The sequence below is a fragment of the Solanum stenotomum genome, chromosome 5, assembly GCF_019186545.1.
Source record: "Solanum stenotomum isolate F172 chromosome 5, ASM1918654v1, whole genome shotgun sequence".
NCBI classification, from domain to species: domain Eukaryota; kingdom Viridiplantae; phylum Streptophyta; class Magnoliopsida; order Solanales; family Solanaceae; genus Solanum; species Solanum stenotomum.
This window is the reverse complement of record NC_064286.1, coordinates 47,137,054-47,155,908: the sequence shown is the minus strand read 5'-3', so window position 1 is coordinate 47,155,908 and position 18,855 is coordinate 47,137,054. Positions and strand designations below refer to the sequence as shown.

General features: G+C 37.1%; 2 protein-coding genes and 1 pseudogene across 4 annotated transcripts; 2 read left to right on the top strand and 1 right to left on the bottom strand.

Moving 5' to 3' along the window:
• The first annotated feature begins 537 nt into the window (after positions 1 to 537).
• On the top strand, positions 538 to 6,803 carry LOC125864508 (zinc finger protein GIS2). Of its 3 annotated transcripts, none has more exons than XM_049544530.1 (4): positions 538 to 600; positions 4,068 to 4,277; positions 5,063 to 5,164; positions 6,052 to 6,803. In XM_049544530.1, the coding sequence occupies exons 2-4, from the start codon at positions 4,147 to 4,149 to the stop codon at positions 6,599 to 6,601; spliced, it is 783 nt and encodes a 260-aa protein (XP_049400487.1). In that variant the 5' UTR covers positions 538 to 600; positions 4,068 to 4,146; the 3' UTR covers positions 6,602 to 6,803. The 3 variants fall into 3 exon arrangements, with proteins under 3 accessions (XP_049400487.1, XP_049400489.1, XP_049400488.1); XM_049544532.1 differs by having other exon boundaries at positions 576 to 600; positions 5,066 to 5,164; XM_049544531.1 differs by having other exon boundaries at positions 598 to 726.
• Positions 6,804 to 7,973: 1,170 nt separating this feature from the next.
• Positions 7,974 to 16,067, top strand: LOC125864503 (fructose-bisphosphate aldolase 2, chloroplastic-like; annotated as a pseudogene).
• Positions 16,068 to 17,449: 1,382 nt separating this feature from the next.
• Positions 17,450 to 18,384, bottom strand: LOC125864506 (uncharacterized). The gene has a single exon (XM_049544527.1). It carries the CDS (start codon positions 18,382 to 18,384, stop codon positions 17,563 to 17,565), a length of 822 nt encoding a protein of 273 aa, XP_049400484.1. The 3' UTR covers positions 17,450 to 17,562.
• Positions 18,385 to 18,855: the final 471 nt, after the last annotated feature.

Genomic DNA, 18,855 nt, shown 5'->3' with positions numbered 1-18,855 from the left:
ACTAGGTGATTCTTCCCATATGTCCTAACCTTGGTAGACAACGTTACCTGCTACCTATTACTAGTAGAAGATGACATATATCTCATAAAATTAGTTGAGGTGAGCACAAAAGTTGGCCCAAACACCATGATCTTCAAAAAAAAAAGTAACTTATAACTTCATTGGAAGTCTGCTAACTACTAACCACACGTTTTCCCCATTGTTAATATCTTATCAATTTTTTTTTACAATTATGCCAATTACAAGCAAATTAACTAGTAAAATAATTTTTATATATAATTATGCCAATTACAAGCAAATTAACTAGTAAAATAATTTGTGTAACATAATATTCTACAAATTATGTTCAAACATGACTTCAATAGAGATAAGTTCAATTATCAAAGAAGTAAAACTTTCAACAACCTATTTAAAGACAATTAATTAAAGATAAGCTCATTTAATGGCCAACTTCTTGTCAACTTTGTATATGGCCCAAAAGAAGATATTAGTATATAGCCCAAGCAAAACTGGACACCTAAATGTGACAAAAGGAAAAAGCTAAAGGGTAATATTGGAAAAAAAGAAAGAAGCTTTACTGGTAGCCCTTCCCTGAAAGAGGTAGCTATTTCCTTCTTCTCGCCTTATCTATCTATCTATTGCTTCTCTATTTCTCTCTCTGTTTTCTGTGTGTTGCAGTATCCCAAAATCTAACCCTAAGTGTCCAGATCTAGAACGCTGTTTCAGATTCATCCTTGCTCTTGCTCTCTTTCTATTTGTATCTGGTTTGTTTTTTACTTTTTAATGTATTTTCTGTGTTAGAGCTTTTTGTATTTCTATGTCACGGAATTTGAAATGAAAGGCTCAAAAGAGTGGAATTGATATGAGGATTCAGATAGCGGAAGATCAACTAGCTTGAAATTAAAGATTAGTTGATTGATTGGTTTAGGTTTCATTAGTTTGGTGGTTCTTAGCTCGGATTTGGTTGGTCATATTGGAAATCGAATCTGGATTGGAATATCTTTATGCATAATTATTTGTCATATTTCTTCTGATATTTGTTTTATTGTGGTTTTCTGTGTTTGTGGGATTTAGTGATTGGTCTTGCATAGTGTTACTGTTGTTATAAATTGGGGAGGAAGTTGAATGGTGTGTGCAAAGTGCTTTCTTTTTTGCTTTTGAATAGTTAAAAGTAGTAAAGGTTAATGAGAATGCGAAGAGCTGAGAGAATTTTGTGTTCTAATGTGTGGATCATTGCTCCCTGTATACTAAGGGTTGGTGGGTGGTGATGAGCTGTTTCATGATTCTGTTTATGGATTCCAATTGATTTCTTGGTGAATGAAATTGAAGATATCTGAACATTTTTCAGCTCTTTATCCATCCCTTCCCAACCCAAAAACAAGAGAACTTTTGCAGCTAAAGGTGGTTGAAGGCTGAAATAGAATCTAAAATCCCATTTAACTTTTCTGACCTGGCGTACTGGAAAGGCAAAACCGTGGTTTTTCTGTGTTCTTCATTTTTTGGGTGAAGGAGGTTGGAATGAAATTGCAGAGTATATCTTTTGGTCAGTGGGTTATGGTGATCTTACACCTTGTCGGTCATTGGGTGCAATTGGTGTGAATATTCTAATAGATTATAGTAAGGAGGAATGGTGATACTAGGATTGAAGATGATAATTAGAAACAGTTTAATCTTTAAAATTTCCCTTTTACCCTTAATGAAATGATTTACAACCACGAAGGATTGTTTTAAACCTCAAGTTTCAAAAGTCTTTTCTTTTTTTCTTGCCACATAAAATGGGATGGAGGGACTATGTATTTACTCTGGAATACGTTGGACATTTCCTGTTGTCTGACAAATTCATTTTCCTTAAAAGTTTTTAAATACATGTTTTTTTAAATACGACTAATTCTACGGGATACCTCCCACCTCCCACCAACAACTTGTATCAAGTAACTTTGTCCACCAAGGCTAGGGTAGATGGGAAGAATCACCTAGTGCTTTTTTTTTTTTTTTTGTCTCCGCTGAGTTTTGAACCTGAGACCTCACGGTTCTCAACCACTTCATTGACCACTAGGCCACACCCTTTGGTGCTAAATATATATTATTATTAGTTTAATAAATTTGAAATGCAAAAGTTTGTAGTTAGTATGGTATTTTTTCGCATATGTCTAATATTATAACTTCTCTTTTTTGGAGGCGAATTATTTGCTGTCGATCACACCACTGAAAATTGACCATTGGAAAGTGAACGGGGCTCTGAATGAGATAGAGAGAGTAACTTTTTTCTTTGTAAACAAAATGAAAAAGTAGTGTGAAATAAATAATTTGGTACTTACCAGAAACAGAAAAGGAACTCTTCAAACTGGTATAAGATTGATGTAATGGATCCATTCTGTATCTCATTTAAAAAAAGGAAAAAAGAAGAGCAACGGGCCCATTCAGATAGTCTTTCAAGTTAAGAGATGATAGAGTTGTGAAGAGCTTTTGTATTGAAGAATGTACACCGGTAGTAGAGGAAGAGCTTTGGTGCCTTATACTACTATCAACCATTTTACCTTATGCACTTATACTGGTTAAGTCAAGGTGTCGTCTGATGTCTCTTTGAAGTCAGATGGGGTAGGGTGTATGGAAGATTTATAAGACTGGCAAGTTGATAACCTTTGTTTATCATCAACAGAAGAAAATTATTAGGGTGAGAATGGTGCTGTTGTTGATTTATAAGCTTTTATATGTTAAGATGTAGATCTGTATACTTCTGTGAGGATTCTATGGTGAAGTGCGAGGAGTGTCTTGATGCCTGCTTTTAGCAGTGGTTTCATTTCCTTTCTATCATTAGCTCTCCGTGAATGATATAATCTTAACTTGGGCTGATTTTTTTAAATTTAATACTTTGTGAGAAAGGCGAACACCAGCAGATCTTTTATCTGAAAAAGGAAAAACCTAGTAGATAAAAAGTTAAAAACTAATATCCTCTTGCTTCAATTTTTGTGCCTTACTTTCTTTTTTAGTCTGTATAAAAAAGATGGCTTCCTTTCTATATTTCATAACTTTTTAATTTCTACATTCCCATTTTACCCTTAATCCCTAATAGGAATGGGCATGGCAAGTTTAATACCATAAGATTCAAAGACATCTTTTGCATGTTATACACACGTTTAGTTTAAGACTACAAGATTCAAAAGTCTTCTTTACATTCTTAAACTTCTTTCTTCATGCCCTTACTTCATGCCCAGTCAAACGAAGACACATTTTTTTTATCAAGTAAAAGATTTCATTGATAATAACAAGGCCATCTTGGCAATATACCAGAGATCCACTGAAAAAGGAGAAACCTACAAAATATGGTTCTCTCCGAAGGCCACCCAATCTTCTATACAAATAGGAAGTACATGGTTACGACTCCAAAAGAATGAAGGATTGAAGGGCTATATAGAAAATAAAGGAATTTCAGGAGCTATTCATTTGAGACTGGGTTATGGCTCAACACCAAATCTCTTGATATTCTCACCTATCTAAGGGCCCATATATGGAAAAATATGCTTCTGTTTTAATTTTTGCGAGACACATGTTGTCACTTGTCTTCATTGCAGCTGAACAGAGAGAAGATGACATTTGATTTATTAAAAGAGAAGGAAAATGACATTTGATTCAGACAATAACAATCTGGTTTCATAACTCTGATTTCCACAATATATTATTGAATTTAATTTGCTTATACTTCAAAATTAGTTGCTATTTCTGGTAAAAGATTTTGCTTCTATCAACAGTTATTTGAGCTTTCTGTCAGCTAGGGGAACCATCTCCATATGTCTTTGAAGTTGGGACTCAATTGTCAGCTGTTGTAGATAACTAGTGGTTAATGATTATGTGCTGGTGCTGGCATGTATTTGTCACAGTAGATATACACTAAACTTAGGAGGATGTAGCTGGAGACGATGTTTCCTGAATAAACAAGCTTTTGGTGCTTGTGTATTGAATAATATCTCTGTAGTGGTGTTTTGGATTTGGTATTTAAAATCAAAGGAGTACAGTAAAAAGGTTTATTTGGACTGATGTGGTCTTGGATGTGTGGTTGTGGTGGACAGGGAGGAGGCAGCAGCTGGGTGGTGGTGTGGTGATATTTTAACTGGTCGTTTTTGGTGGTTTATTTGTGGTTGTTTGAATATGAAATCTGGCAGCAGAAGCCGAAGCAGGAGCAGAAGCAGAAGCAGGAGCCCAATGGATCGCAAAATCCGCACACAGCGGTTCTCCTACCGTGATGCACCATATAGAAGGGAGCCACGTCGGGGTTTCAGGTTCTCTGGTTTTAGTCATTTGTATGTTTAGCTATTCTCATTCTAGCACCTGTTGGCTGGAAGCAAAGAGATATGGATCTGTTTGACTTGGAATGGAGGCTAATTACTATATTACATGGATGGGTGTTTCGATATGCATGTTTGGAGTGTTGAACTGAATTTTCTGTTCAAAGATATTTCCCTGTGATTGCACTGCTACCTTCTCCTAAAAAGGGGAAGAGGGTAATGCTGTTCCGTAATTGTTAGACTAATAATTAGTCTGCACTTGACGTGGCTGTTTGGAAGCTGATTTGGCAGTCCAATTTAGACTTCTGCAAGACCTAAATGTTCAAGTGTGAAGTTGGGACAATCAGTATCCCTAGACTGATTAGTGCTTTTTTGTTATTATACCCTGACTGATGGTGCTCAATTTTTACCTAATTTATATTTTTTGATCAGCTAAAGTTGATTTTGTTCATAATGGGGTTTCTCATTTTAAAAAGTATGTCCTTTTTGTAGTACAACTTTTACTTTGTTTTACTAGTGAAGTTAGGGTCTTATGTAGGTGGAGTCTTAACAAATTTAGCCTTCTGACCTCATATCTCAAGTTCCATTTGTGCTCCTCCGATGAGTTCGAAAGAAACATGGAAACAAAATATATTATAATAAGCCAATTTCTTGAAGTGTACTATTTTACCTGCTCTTTGACTCTCTAACATCTGGATTATACAATTTTTGGCTCTTTGGTGGACATATTTTTCTTCTTTTTCTCATGGTTTCTATCATTTATTTTTTATTTTTTTTAGCAGTCAGAGTCAGAGCAGTCTCTGCAAGAACTGCAAACGGCCTGGCCATTTTGCTCGGGAATGCCCTAATGTTGCTATATGTCACAATTGTGGTCTCCCAGGGTAAGTAATGGATTATTCTGTGTTAATTAACTACTTGTTACCCTGATGTTACCTTTATAAAAAAATAAAGCTACATGTTTCCCTGGAAAGCTTAAGAATTACTATTGCATTTACTTAATGTACTCTGGAGAAATTGTTATTCAACAGATTAAAATTGAACCATAAAGGCTGCTACTGATGATGTTATATTGCCTTTCTGTATTGCTTGCTCATCATCCCATTTGTTTGCATCACTTTCTGACATTTGATACTGGTAACTAAGGGGCACGATATACCCTGATATCCTTTAAGGGGTAGCACACTGTCTAGTCTTAGATTACAGGTAACCAAGGGGAAAAGATATCCTGAAATCAAAGTTGAAAACTTGAGACATTCACATCATAAGGAAGCAACATGTAGAAATGAAATAATTCTATGTAATTTGTAGTACTTAGCTTTTAAAATACCCAAACAATATCAAATTTTACAAGTATTTAAGAACTGCCAGTACATACTAGTTGCTTAGCACTAATATAACATGAAACACCAAGCAAACACAAGATTCTTTACATAATAACCAACAATATCCAGACTTGAGCTTGAGTGTTGTCTTAAAGGGAATGAGGACACATACTGCTGATATTTACAAGTTGCTTGATAAAATGAACGGGAATGGGGACACATACTGCTGATATTTACGAGTTGCTTGATAAAATGACTTCTTTCTTTGGCTTTCCTAATATATGTATTACTTATTCATTCATTCATCCTTTTTTCGAGGTGTATTTATTTTATTTTATCATTGCTGTCAGAGATGCTTGTTCCTGAGAATGGGGTCAGTAAGGTTGTTAAAACAAGTGATATTTGTTACTCTTTTAATTTTGATTTTGCCTCCAATATTTGAACAGGCATATTGCCTCGGAGTGTACCACAAAATCTCTTTGTTGGAATTGCCGAGAACCAGGCCATATGGCTGGCAACTGTCCAAATGAAGGAATCTGCCACACCTGTGGTAAGGCAGGACATCGTGCTAGAGACTGCACGGCTCCTCCACTTCCTCTTGGTGACCTGAAGCTGTGCAATAACTGCTTCAAGCAAGGCCACATTGCAGTCGACTGCACCAATGACAAGGCGTGCAAAAATTGTAGGAAGACTGGTCACCTGGCACGTGATTGTCAAAATGATCCTGTGTGCAATTTATGTAATATATCCGGTCATCTGGCTAGAGATTGCCCCAAGTCTGGTGCTCTTGAAGAGAGAGGTGGTGGATTCCGTCCTATGGGTGGAGGTGGAGGTGGAGGATATCGGGACATTGTATGCCGAACCTGCCAGCAAGTAGGCCATATGAGTCGAGATTGCATGGCACTGATGATCTGTCACAACTGCGGGGGAAGAGGACACCAAGCCTATGAGTGTCCCTCTGGAAGGTTTATGGACCGTTTTCCCAGGAGGTACTGACAGATGAAAGCCATGCCATATTAATAGGGTGACTACTGATGAATCTCTTTTGAATTGAGATTGACATTGTTTTTTTTTAGAAAATATCAGATTTTGGAACTAGTTTCTTAAGTGTGCGTCTTTACATCTGTTGAATGGATATGATGAGACTGTTATTTAAGAACATGGATTAATATGACTATTGTGAGGTATTTGCATTTTATTTGGTGATTCTGCTAGCTGATGGGAAGGATGACAGCATCCATATAATGGTTTTTCTTGGTATTTGTGCTGTTAATTTTTACGTCTGACTGCCCTGGATTTAGGCTCTTACTGGTTTAGTATTTGGTGATAACATCTTTTGAGTGATTTCCTGGTGACTTGTTGGAGGTGAAAATTGTTTTTAAGCCAATTTGACCAACTTTAAACTAATTCAAACGAATTGGTTAAGCAAAGCTAATATAATTTTCTTGCCCTATAAAACAGTAAGATGTTATTGGGTCTTAACATATCCTGAAATTTAGTGGCGGATCTAGAATTTACGACACATGAATTAGTTGAGGAAATGAGTTCTAAAATGTATATCTAGCCATACTTGTTTTAACATGAGTACAAAATTTAACCTTGAAAAATTGGATTTTATCGAACCTGTAGTTAAACTAGCCATGGCTTAATGCTTGAAACAGAATGAGAACCATGGCCATTCATTATTGCCAATGTAGCGCAGATGTGCCCTAAGGGTCAATGAATCAAAGAGCGTCACGTTTGGGCATGGTGCTGATTTTGAGCAAACGAAAGTCAATTGTAATCTAGTATATCACTAATTGTTATGTCAGTTTCAACTGTCAAATAACTCCAAATAAAGCAAGCAAAAAAGAAATTCAGGTCTAAAAATTTGCAAAACATTACTAAAAATAATGAAAAAACCAATGGACAGAAAATCGATGGATAGGATGGGTCCAAAAAATTCGAGGGAAGACTGACCCTGTCCGTTGTTTTTTCTTAATAGAAAACCACGAACATCCTCGTTCTTTTATGCAAAATTTATAATTTTTTAAACTTATTTTTTTTTAAAGAAAACTGACAGAGTCCCTGGATTATTAATTATTTCTTTAAAAATAAAATCAGGCGGACAAGGGTTTTTGAAGTGGTCAAAACGATGAAGAAAATATTTCATTAATGAGCATGTGTGGTCGAGTGGTAGAATTGTCTAAAGTCATAGAGTTCGATTCCAAGTAACCTCAAATTGATATCTTTAATTTGACACAGCTTGAGAAATAATTTGCTTGTGGCAAGTATAGACTTGTAGAGAACACTGTGATAATTAAGGTACTTGTAGTAAGTAAGAGTACTCTTTCTTTGAGGAGAAAATAACAAAATAAACCCAAAGAAAATGGCCTCAGCATCTCTGTTAAAGTCATCTCTTGTTGACAAGTCTGAATTCGTTAAGGGGCAAAGTCTCAACTTCTACCTATGCTGATGAGCTGGTTAAAACCGCTGTAAGTTTCATTGCGCTATTAATAATGAGTTTAACTTTTGTACACTGACATGGCAATGTTGCCAAGTTAATGTGCCTCACCACATAACGTGTAACCGTCAATAGTAATTCTAATTTGGTTATCTGATGTTGTTAATAAGTTGCTAATAATTGATGATGTAGTAGTTTTCACATTGTTAATGAATACTCCCTCTGTCTCAAATGAACTGTCGTGATTCTCTTTTACACGTCCTTAAGAAATATTAATTAGGAGTTTTTTTTTGTTATCGAAGAACAATAAAGTCGAGCAAGACGTGGACTAATGTAATATATGTTCCTAATTAACAACTGTGTGTGGTAATGTACAGAAAACAATTGCATCACCAGGGCGTGGAATATTGGCTATGCAAATAAATGAGTCAAATGCTACCTGCAGAAAGCGTCTGACATCCATTGGGCAAGAGAACATGGAGGCTAATCTCCATGGTTACAGAGCTCCAGGTCTTAGGACAGTGCATCTCTGGTGCCGTTCTCTTCGAAGAGACCCTCTACCACAAAATGGTTGATGTCCTTGTTGGACAAAACATTGTTAATTGGGTATATTAATTGATTCTTCCATCGTGTCAAATATTTCCTCAAGTGCTTTGAATTATTAGAGAAGTATGTAAGAAGATGTGCAATCTCTCTGTTCTTTATGTGGTATTTTCATACTATTAGATGAAGGGTACACGCTCGTGGCGAAAGACTAATAAAAGAAAAAATGGCTTGGGAGATCCTTATACTTATTTTGATTGGTCAACCTGACTACTTAGGATACAGCTGTAAATATGCTGACTCCAAATCAGTTTCTGTTGCTTGGGATAGAACTGTGAGTAGAGGAAATGGAGGAAGAAGAAAGTTGGCTTTCTGAGGCATAAAGTAATAGGCTCGCCGGGGGAACTTGAACTTGATTTCCCTATGATCACAATGGGCTTCAAAAGTATAGCCTTTATTTCTGTAGAGGAATAAATTCGGTGGTGAGGTTTCCGATTTAATGGGGAAGGTGACCCGAGGTATTACAGCGGTGTACTGGTGTTGGAGGGGAAGAAGCTTAAAATGGTGGAGATTTTGTCTTCTTTTTCTTCAAAAAATTATAAAATGATGGAATTTTTTTTCTCAATTTACTTTTTTGATTCGGAACTCTTAGTCGAGCTGATGGTGAGATCGATTTTTTGCTTGAGGTTCAAGAGGAAGGAGAGGAACCACTGCCCAATGGTGCTTTTACAAAAGTATGGCAGTGTGATTGAGAGACACAATGAGTCTGGAGTGGTTTAAAGTAGTGTGTTTGAAGTTTGAACCACTATAAGTGGAGTGCCTAGGTGATGCCTGATCAAGTTGGAGGACTGGGTTCACAAATCAGAATAAAGTAGGAGGATCTTTTAGTCATTCCGCTTTTATTGTTTATAAATTATTGTCTTCCTTCTAGTGGTCCACAAACAACTAGCAAAAGAAGACTTGTGCACAAACTTTGAAGACTGGTGCAGAGGAACAAGACTTTGTGAAGGAGCAAACACAACAATGGCCGATCCTGTAATTGGTGCTACAATTCAAGTTTTGCTCGAAAAGTTGCTTTCTCTCACTATTGAGGAACTCAGTAGTTCAAGGGACTGCAAGAAAGATTTGGAAATGCTTACACAAAATGCATCCTTGATCCAAGCTTTCATTCATGATGCTGAAAGACGACAAGTTGATGATCAGGCCGTGAAACTATGGCTCAAGATGCTTGAGAGAGCTGCTGAAAATGTGTTTGACGAATTCAGGTATGAATCTATCAAAAGACAAGTGAAGATCCGAAACAAACCAATGAAAAAGGTCAGTGATTTCATTTCTCATACAACTTTTAAGAGCAAAATGTCTCGAAAAATCAACAACATCAATGAAAAGTTGGGGGCTATCAATAAGTTAGCCAAAGACCTCGGTCTCCAAATCACTCATGGTTCCTCCTCGGCAAATACTACCAATTCGTGAAACAGATTCCGTAGTAGTTTCTTCGGAGGTTGTTGGTAGAGACAGCAATGTTGAAGTGATAAAGAGAAAGATGTTGAACATCAGAGAGGATGTTGTTCTGTGCACCATTCCCATAGTTGGTATGGGGAGTTTCGCCAAAACAACTATGGCTAAGAGAATTTTCAATGATGAACAGATCTTGAAACACTTTGAAAAGAGAGTTTGGTTGTGTCTACCTGAAATGTCAGAAATTAAGAGCTTTATTCAACTGATCCTTGAATCCTTGACAAAGAGGAAAGTTGAGGTCCAAAGTAGAGATATAATAGTCAAGACGCTACAAGATGAATTGGCAGGAAGAAAGTATTTGATTGTCCTGGATGATTTGTGGCATGTTGACTCTACATTATGGGATGAGTTTGTGAACACCTTGCGAGGAATAAATACATCCCGAGGAAACTTCATTCTTGTGACTACTCGTATGGAACAGGTGGCGTCCACAGTAGCAGCAGTAGCTCCTCATAGGTTGGAAAAATTAGCAAAAGATCATTGTTGGTCCATTTTCAAACAAAGAGCATTTGCTGACATGGAAGTTCCAGAGGAAATAGTGATCATGGAGAACAGGATTGTGGAAATGTGTCAAGGTCTACCATTGGCTGCAAGTGTGTTGGGAGGCCTCTTACGCAACAAGGAAAAACATGAATGGCAGACAATTCTTGATGGAAACACCCTTGTTGCAGGTGAAGATGATAACGGAGAAAATAGCATAAAGAAAATCCTACAACTCAGCTATGATTATCTACCATCTCCACATCTGAAAAAATGCTTTGCTTACTTTGCAATGTTTCCAAATCATTTTGAGTTTGAAAAGGACCAACTAATCCAACTCTGGATGGCAGAAGGCTTTCTTCACCCATGTCAAGAGATCACCGTAATGGAAGTCATTGGGAACAAGTTCTTTTAACTCTTGTTGAGAAATTCCTTGCTACAAGATGTTAAGTTAGATGAGCATAACAATATTACACACTCTAAGATGCACGATCTTGTGCATGATTTGGCTGGAGATATCTTAAAATCTAAACTATTTGATCCGAAGGGCAATGGTGGAGAAAATCTTTCTCAAGTGCGATACTTTGGATGGGACTCACCAAGTGATCAAATAGATAAGATAAATGAGCCAGGAAATTTGTGCACACTGTTTTGGAAAAGCAATTATATATTGGAAGATATGCTGTTGAGTTTTAAGTTCTTGAAAGTTTTAAATTTGTCCGGTTCAGGAATCAAGGAGTTGTCAGCCAAAATCGGGAAGCTAATATACTTGAGATATCTTGATCTCTCAGACACTAACATCACAGCCTTTCCCCACTCCATTTGCGAGCTCTATAATTTGCAAACATTTAGAGTCAATGGCTGTTATTCACTCGGTGAACTTCCATTTGAGATGGGAAATATGATAAGTTTGAGACACATATATTGCCATTCTCGGTCTCAGATGCCACTTAACATGGGACAATTGACTTCCTTCAGACCCTACAATATTTCAATGTGGGTTTAGAGAAAGGTCGTCGAATAGAAGAATTAGGTCATTTGAAGAACCTTAGAGGTGAATTGACAATCAATGAGCTGGAATCGGTCCGTAGTAGAGAAGAAGCTCGAACAGCATATTTACAAGAGAAATCAAATATTTACAAGCTGGCATATGCATGGTTCCATGATGAACCAGAATGCTGTGAACCCATTGATGAGCATGTGTTGGATGGTCTTCAACCGCATCGTAACTTGAAAACCTTAGAAGTGAAGAACTATTTAGGTACTAGATTTCCTTTATGGTTTAGAGAAGAATTGCTACCAAATTTGGTCAACTTGAAATTAAGTGGTTGCAAAAGATGCAAAGAAATTCCATCACTTGGCCAACTGAAATTCCTTCAGCATCTTGAGCTGTTAGGGTTACATAAGGTAGAATGCATCAAACCTACATTTTATGGTATTGATGGTAACAATATTGGATCAAGCAGCAATATCCAAGTGTTCCCATCATTGAAAGAACTAGTATTGGAGGATATGCGTAGCCTTATTGAGTGGAAGGGAGATGAAGTTGGAGTAAGAATGTTTCCTAGGCTTGAGAAGTTGAGGATTAGTAACTGTCCATTGTTAAAAAGTACTCCAAGTCAATTTGAAATCCTGCGTGAATTAACAATTGAAGAAGTTGACAGTGAAATGCCATTGTTGAACTTGTGCAGCAACTTGACATCTCTCGTCACACTTAGTGTCTATGCTGTGAAAGAGTTCACTTTTTTTCCAGATAAGATCCTACGCAACAACGTTTCACTTCAACACCTATGGGTCTCAGACTGCGGAGAATTTCATGAATTACCACAAAGCTTGTACAATCTCCATTCTCTTAAGAGCTTAAGGATTAACCTCTGCACCAATTTCAGTTCCTTTCCTGTTCCCACTGGAGAGAATTATTTGACTTCCCTCCAAAGTTTTCGGTTATGGAATTGTGATGGATTGACCAGTTTACCAAGTGGGATGCTAGAGCATTGTCAGTCTCTGGAATCTTTGAAGGTCTTCAACTGTAACAACTTAGTTTCCTTCCCTTTACATTTTGGGGAAATGCCTTCACTTTCATATTTGAATATATCACAATGTCCCACATTGATTCATGTATCCGCAGGGGGTCTTCACCGTCTCATTGGATTACTGCATTTGGAAATTGGTCCTTTTTCAGAGATGGTGGATTTTGAGGCATTCCAATATATTTTTAATGGCATTCAGCAGCTATTGTCCCTTCGTAGGTTGTGTGTGTTCGGACATTTGCACTGGGATTCTCTTCCCTATCAGCTTATGCAACTCTCTGACCTAAGACAGATCCATATATATGATTTCGGAATCGAGGCTCTTCCTCATAGACTTGAGAACCTTACTTCTCTTGAAACATTAGAGCTAAGGAGGTGCAAACGGCTACAACATCTGGACTTCTCAGATGCCATGCCCAAATTACAGCATCTCCGGATCCAGGATTGTCCATTGTTAGAAGCTCTGTTGGATGGGCTCGGCAACCTTGTTTCTTTGCAAGAGTTAGTTTTATGGATATCTGAGAAACTAGAGCATCTGCCATCTAGAGATGCCATGCAACGCCTCACCAAATTACGGAACCTGGAAATTAAAGGCTGCCCAAAGCTAGAAGAAAGTTGCACAAATCGGAGTTGCCCAAACTCCCAATGGTCCAACATTTCCCATATTCCAAAAATTAAACTAGGTGGAAGCATAATTCAGAACTTGAGTAAGTTTCTGTTTCTCTTTCAGTTTTTGAGTCTCATTTTTAATTTTTATTTTCCACGAGTTACTCTCCTCCATTATCCTTTTATAGTTTTCCAAACATTTTTTTTGTTCCACTTGAAACAAAATTTATAAATATCTATATTAATTTTAACATATGATTTAATCATGAATATTTATGTGTGTGTTTTCTTCCATCCAGAGATGCCATGAGACATCTCACCAAATTACAGAACTTGGAAATTTAAGGCTGCCGAAAGTTAGAAGAAAGTTGCACCAATTGGAGTAGCTCAAACTCCGTGTGGTCCAACATTTCCCATATTCCAAATATTAATGTGGGGGTCACGACCATTAAGGACTTGCATAAGTCTCTGTTTCTCTTCTAGTTATTTCTTAAAAAAACCAGACGGACAAGGGTTTTTTAAAGTGGCAAAATTGCAGTCAAAGAGTATAAATAAAAAAAGACGAAAATATTTCATTAAAGAGCATGTGTAGTCGAGTGGTAGAATAGTCTAAAGTCATAGAGTTCGATTCCAAGTAGCTACATTTTTATGTATATTTCTGAAAAAACGACCCGTAGACATTGTTCAGACTTCAGAGCATAACAACTAATTTGACAGAGTTTGAGAAATAATTTGTTTGTGGCAAGTATAGACTTGTAGAGAACACTGAGATAATTAAGGTACTTGTAGTCAGTAAGAGTTCTCTTCCTTCGAGGAGAAAATAACAAAAAAGACCAAAGAAAATGGCCTCAACATCTCTGTTAAAGTCATCTCCAGTTGATGACAAGTCTGAATTCGTTAAGGGGAAAATTCTTCGCCAATCTTCTGCCTCAGTATCCACTGCCACCCTATATCCACCCCTTCTCTCACAATTCGTGCAACTTCTTCCTATGCTGATGAGCTTGTTAAGACCGCTGTGCGTAAGTTTCAGTGCGCTCATAATGATTTTAACTTTTGTACACTGACATGGCAATATACAATTAATTTGAGACCCTCTACCAATCCACAACTGATGGCCAAAAATTGGTAGATGTTCTTGTTGAACAAAACATTGTTGCTGGTATCAAAGTTGACAAGGTATATTTGTCTAATTTAACCAAATAAACTCGTACTGATACTAGTTTGGCTTGAAACTCCGTTTTCAAACAAAAAGAGGAAGATTGTAGGTTGATAGCTAGAATCAATATTTTAATCGTAATAAATTCTCTTCATAACCAAACTAACTAGCTAGTTTCATAATGAGGCGTAGTAAATTGATTGGTACCAGGCTACCAGCTGAGCTTGAGTAGGAGTTATGTCCCACATCGGTACTACTGTGTGCTGAGGTAGGACTTATATCGCCTTGGGATCTCCCACCTCAATAGCTTTCTTTTGGAGTGTGGTTCTCCCTGGATTATAACAATGGTCTTAGAGCCCACCATTACCCGTCGTGCATTGAGCTCTCCTACCTCAATAGCTAGCTTTTATAACAATAGGTTCGGTTTTTCTGTAACCAATTAAGCAAAAAAGTTCGATCTCATCTAAATTTTTATGAAATTGATCTCCTAATAATCTTATGGTTTGATTAAAACAGGGTTTGGTTCCCCTTGCTGGTTCAAATGATGAGTCATGGTGCCAAGGTCTCGATGGCCTTGCCTCGCGCACTGCTGCTTACTACCAACAAGGAGCTCACTTTGCCAAATGGTGACAACTTTTAGAAAATGATGTGTTATTTTCTATATTCTTTTATCTTATGACTATTGACGATGATCATGTGCTTAACGTTATGCGTGCCGTAGTGAGCATTCCCAACAGACCATCTGCATTGGCAGTGAAGGAAGCAGCCTAAACAGACCATCTGCATTAGCAGTGAAGGAAGCAGCCTGGGGTTTGGCTCGCTACGCAGCCATTTCTCAGGACAGTGGTTTGATCCCAATAGTAGAGCCACAAATATTGCTGGATGGTGACCATGGCATTGACAGGACTTTTGAGGTTGCGCAAAAAGTTTGGGCCGAGGTTTTTGTTTACCTAGTAGCTGAGGACAATGTCATGTTTGAGGGTATTCTCCTCAAGCGAGTATGGTCACTCCTGGTGCTGAATGCAAAGACAGAGCCACTCCAGAGCAAGTTGCTGATTATACTCTTAAGCTCCTCCAAAGAAGAATTCCCCCAGCTGTACCTGGAATCATGGCAAGTTTCCTCATCATTTTACGCTATTACTAAATTGTTTTAACTTCTATAAACAGTTAGTTTGAAGGATTTTACACTGTCAAATCACTTAAAAGATGTAACGATCCGTAATAAGTGAAACAAGTTACCAGGATAATAAGGCAGACTACCAGCATAGGTTATAAATAGATGAAAAAAGTGAGTAACTTTTAAACAAGGTAGGAGATTATTACCTTAACTCATGCTTACAAGATTAATGCTGTCGGGATTTGAACAGTTCTTATCTGGTGGACAATCAGAAGTTGAGGCTACCTTCAACTTGAATGCCATGAATCATTCTCCAACCCCGTGGCACATGTCCTTCTCCTATGCTAGGGCGCTTCAAAACACTTGCTTGAAGACATGGAGAGGACTACCTGAGAACGTGAAGGCCGCTCAGGACAAGTTGCTAATCAGGGCTAAGGCCAACTCTCTTGCTCAGCTTGGCAAGTACACCAGTGAGAGCTATGTGTACTAAGGACATCGATCAAAGTCTTGAACATGAAGAACTGATTTTTTTTTAAAAATAAATTGGATGATTAGTGTAGCAGAGGAATGCAAAATTGTGATCTATGGAGAAAAGTATTTTTGTGATATATATGTGTGTGTGTGTATATATATGTATATATATATATATATTCTTGCTGATTGAAACTAGTTAGTAGTAGCATTTCATATATAGGGCCATTGTGTTGCAAGAAGATTTCATTTACAATGTTTTTGTAACCATTAGGTAATGTGCTTTGGTTTTTCATCTCATAGAATTGTTACTCAAGCACAATGCCGGGATGTGTGCATATGATTCCATGTTTTCGACAAGACACTAATAGCTTCTATTTCTTTAATAGACATGTGGAATAAAATATCATCTATCACATCACATGGTAAGTCAGATATTCTGTTAATACCATCTTCTTCGTTGTAATGAGTCTAAGAATTTCTGCGAATATGATTACAGAACAAGTCAAGCTTTAACACATGCACAAGTATGTGTTAGCATCTCAAACACTGAAGTGTTCAAAGTATCTATCAAGGGCTTCAAAATGGGGATGAGACAAACAAATCGAGCAACATGTTGTTTGCTTAACTCATTGACTTGCATGGAACTCCCACGTCTACTGTGACTTCCATCTCTTTAGCTCGTTGCCCATCTTTTTCATGTTCATCATCCAAAACCTCATTAGTCCCATTAGTGTTATGAAAATTCTCAACTTCGTGCTTATACACCATCATTTTGTTCTGAATTTTCAGTGGCTGCAATGATGGTAAGTTATCATAGACAAACTCTTGGAATTCCTCCCATAATCATACCAGTCGCTTAAGTACTACTATAGCGCAAGAATTAAAGACCCCTGCTCTAAAGCAACTTTTTCACAAGCACTCCACTCCATACAACTAATTTTTACTCGCTGGGAGAATTCTCAATGAATTGGTTTCTAGAGGTCGAGGTGAAAGTGGATGGGGACTGCAGAGCATTAAAAACCACCTTATCAGAATTTATTTCATTGAATAAAATGCAAACGAAATTACTTACTATCCACAGTATATACCTACTCTCTTACTACTAATTAAAGAACAAAATTTTTGGTTTCCTTTGCTGTTCCAACAGAGGCTTCCTTGGATAGAAGAAGGCCTTGATAAATTGATCACAGATGATCGACTTGTCATTGAAAATTCTATAGCTCAGTATGGTAACCTTGTTTACCCAGATAGGAGGACTGTTCACCTGCATTTAGCATATGCAAAAGTTCTACACGCAGTCACAAAATATGTATCAAATGAGCCATGTGCATGCTAGCTAGCTCCTTCTCGAATAATCAGCTACTTTAGCATCGGTTTCGTTCACTATATATCAGATTTATACAAAAAAAATTATCTAAAAGCAGAATAGAATTGATTCGATATACCAAATAGACTATTTATAACGACCATATGATTTTATTTAAACTTGATTTTATACACAAAACAATGTTATCTTCAAGTAAAAATCAGTTGGTGTTTTCCCTTGGCTGACTGCTAACGCCTCCTACTAGAAAGCTTATGCTAAAATAATCAAGAATCAGTCTTGTCTTCTGTTCTCTTATACTCCGGCTTCAGCTCATAAGTGCCTTGATGAGCGCCCTTATTATTGTAAATGCAGAGTAGTTTGAGCATATCTTTCATAAATTGCTCAGGCTGGTCCGTCTCATGGACGAGCTGTTTCAACGTCCAATTTGATTGCCTCTCAAACAGTTTGAACATAATTTCTTCCATTTCGTCACGATCCCTCCTTGTTCTTTTCATTTCTAATCCTTTACTAAGCACCTTCTTCTTCTCTGCAGCAGATCCAGAAGCCTTAGTTGCGAAAAAACCAGGCATAGGCCTCATATGTTTAGCATTATCATTATCAATAACCTGAATTTGTCTACTTTTCGTCATGTACTTATTCGTCCTCTCACGACATAGTTTTCCATAATTCTCAATGTTTTCATGATGAGGCTTCATATCAAATTTGTGATATATCTTTCCTTCGACCGAAACCCTTCCTTGACCTGATTCAGAAAATATCGACATTGGAATAAAATCTGTTGACATATCCATGGAGTAGTGAGTGGGCATGTTTCCAGATGAAGTTCCGGCTAATTCCATGGTAAATTGAGTTGAATCATTGGCGATTAGAGGATCAACGACGACGGTGACTTTGGCAACAGGTCTCGGAGAATTAAAAGAGAGATCAGTTTCACCGGAAGTAGAGTGTTGATGCTGTTCGAAGAATCCAGAGACGACGGTAGGGCATTTCATCAACCATACACGTCGGTCTGCATTTCTCGTATCCAAATTGTTGTTGGTTGTAACACCGTGCACGGTGGTTTTAGGGTTCATTTTCTCCGCCATGTATGTGTGGTTGGATTCCTCTTTTAAAATTGTCAGGGCAACCACATTTTGTGACTATTTAAAGGAATTCGTCTTTCTCTCTAACGAACTGATAAGTATAAGATTAAAAATAATAATTAAGCCCTCTTATTAAAATTTAATTTTAAGATTATTGATTTTATTGAACACATGCGCGGTATGATTTACAAATTCAATGAATTAGAGATTATATTATTTTTTTTTTGTTTTTTCATCCTGGCTTAACTAAATTCAGAGATAATATTTTAATTGGTATTCTTTGATTTTTTTTTAGAAAAGTATTTAATTCAATCTAAATTGATAAATCAATATGATTTTCTGAAAAATATGATATTTAATAAATTTTACCATATAAAAAACAAAAGATTGAACTTTTAAGAGATAAAATGCATTGTTCAGTCACAATTGTAGGAGAAAGATTCCGCAAAATAATTTTTTCCAGGATAGATGAAT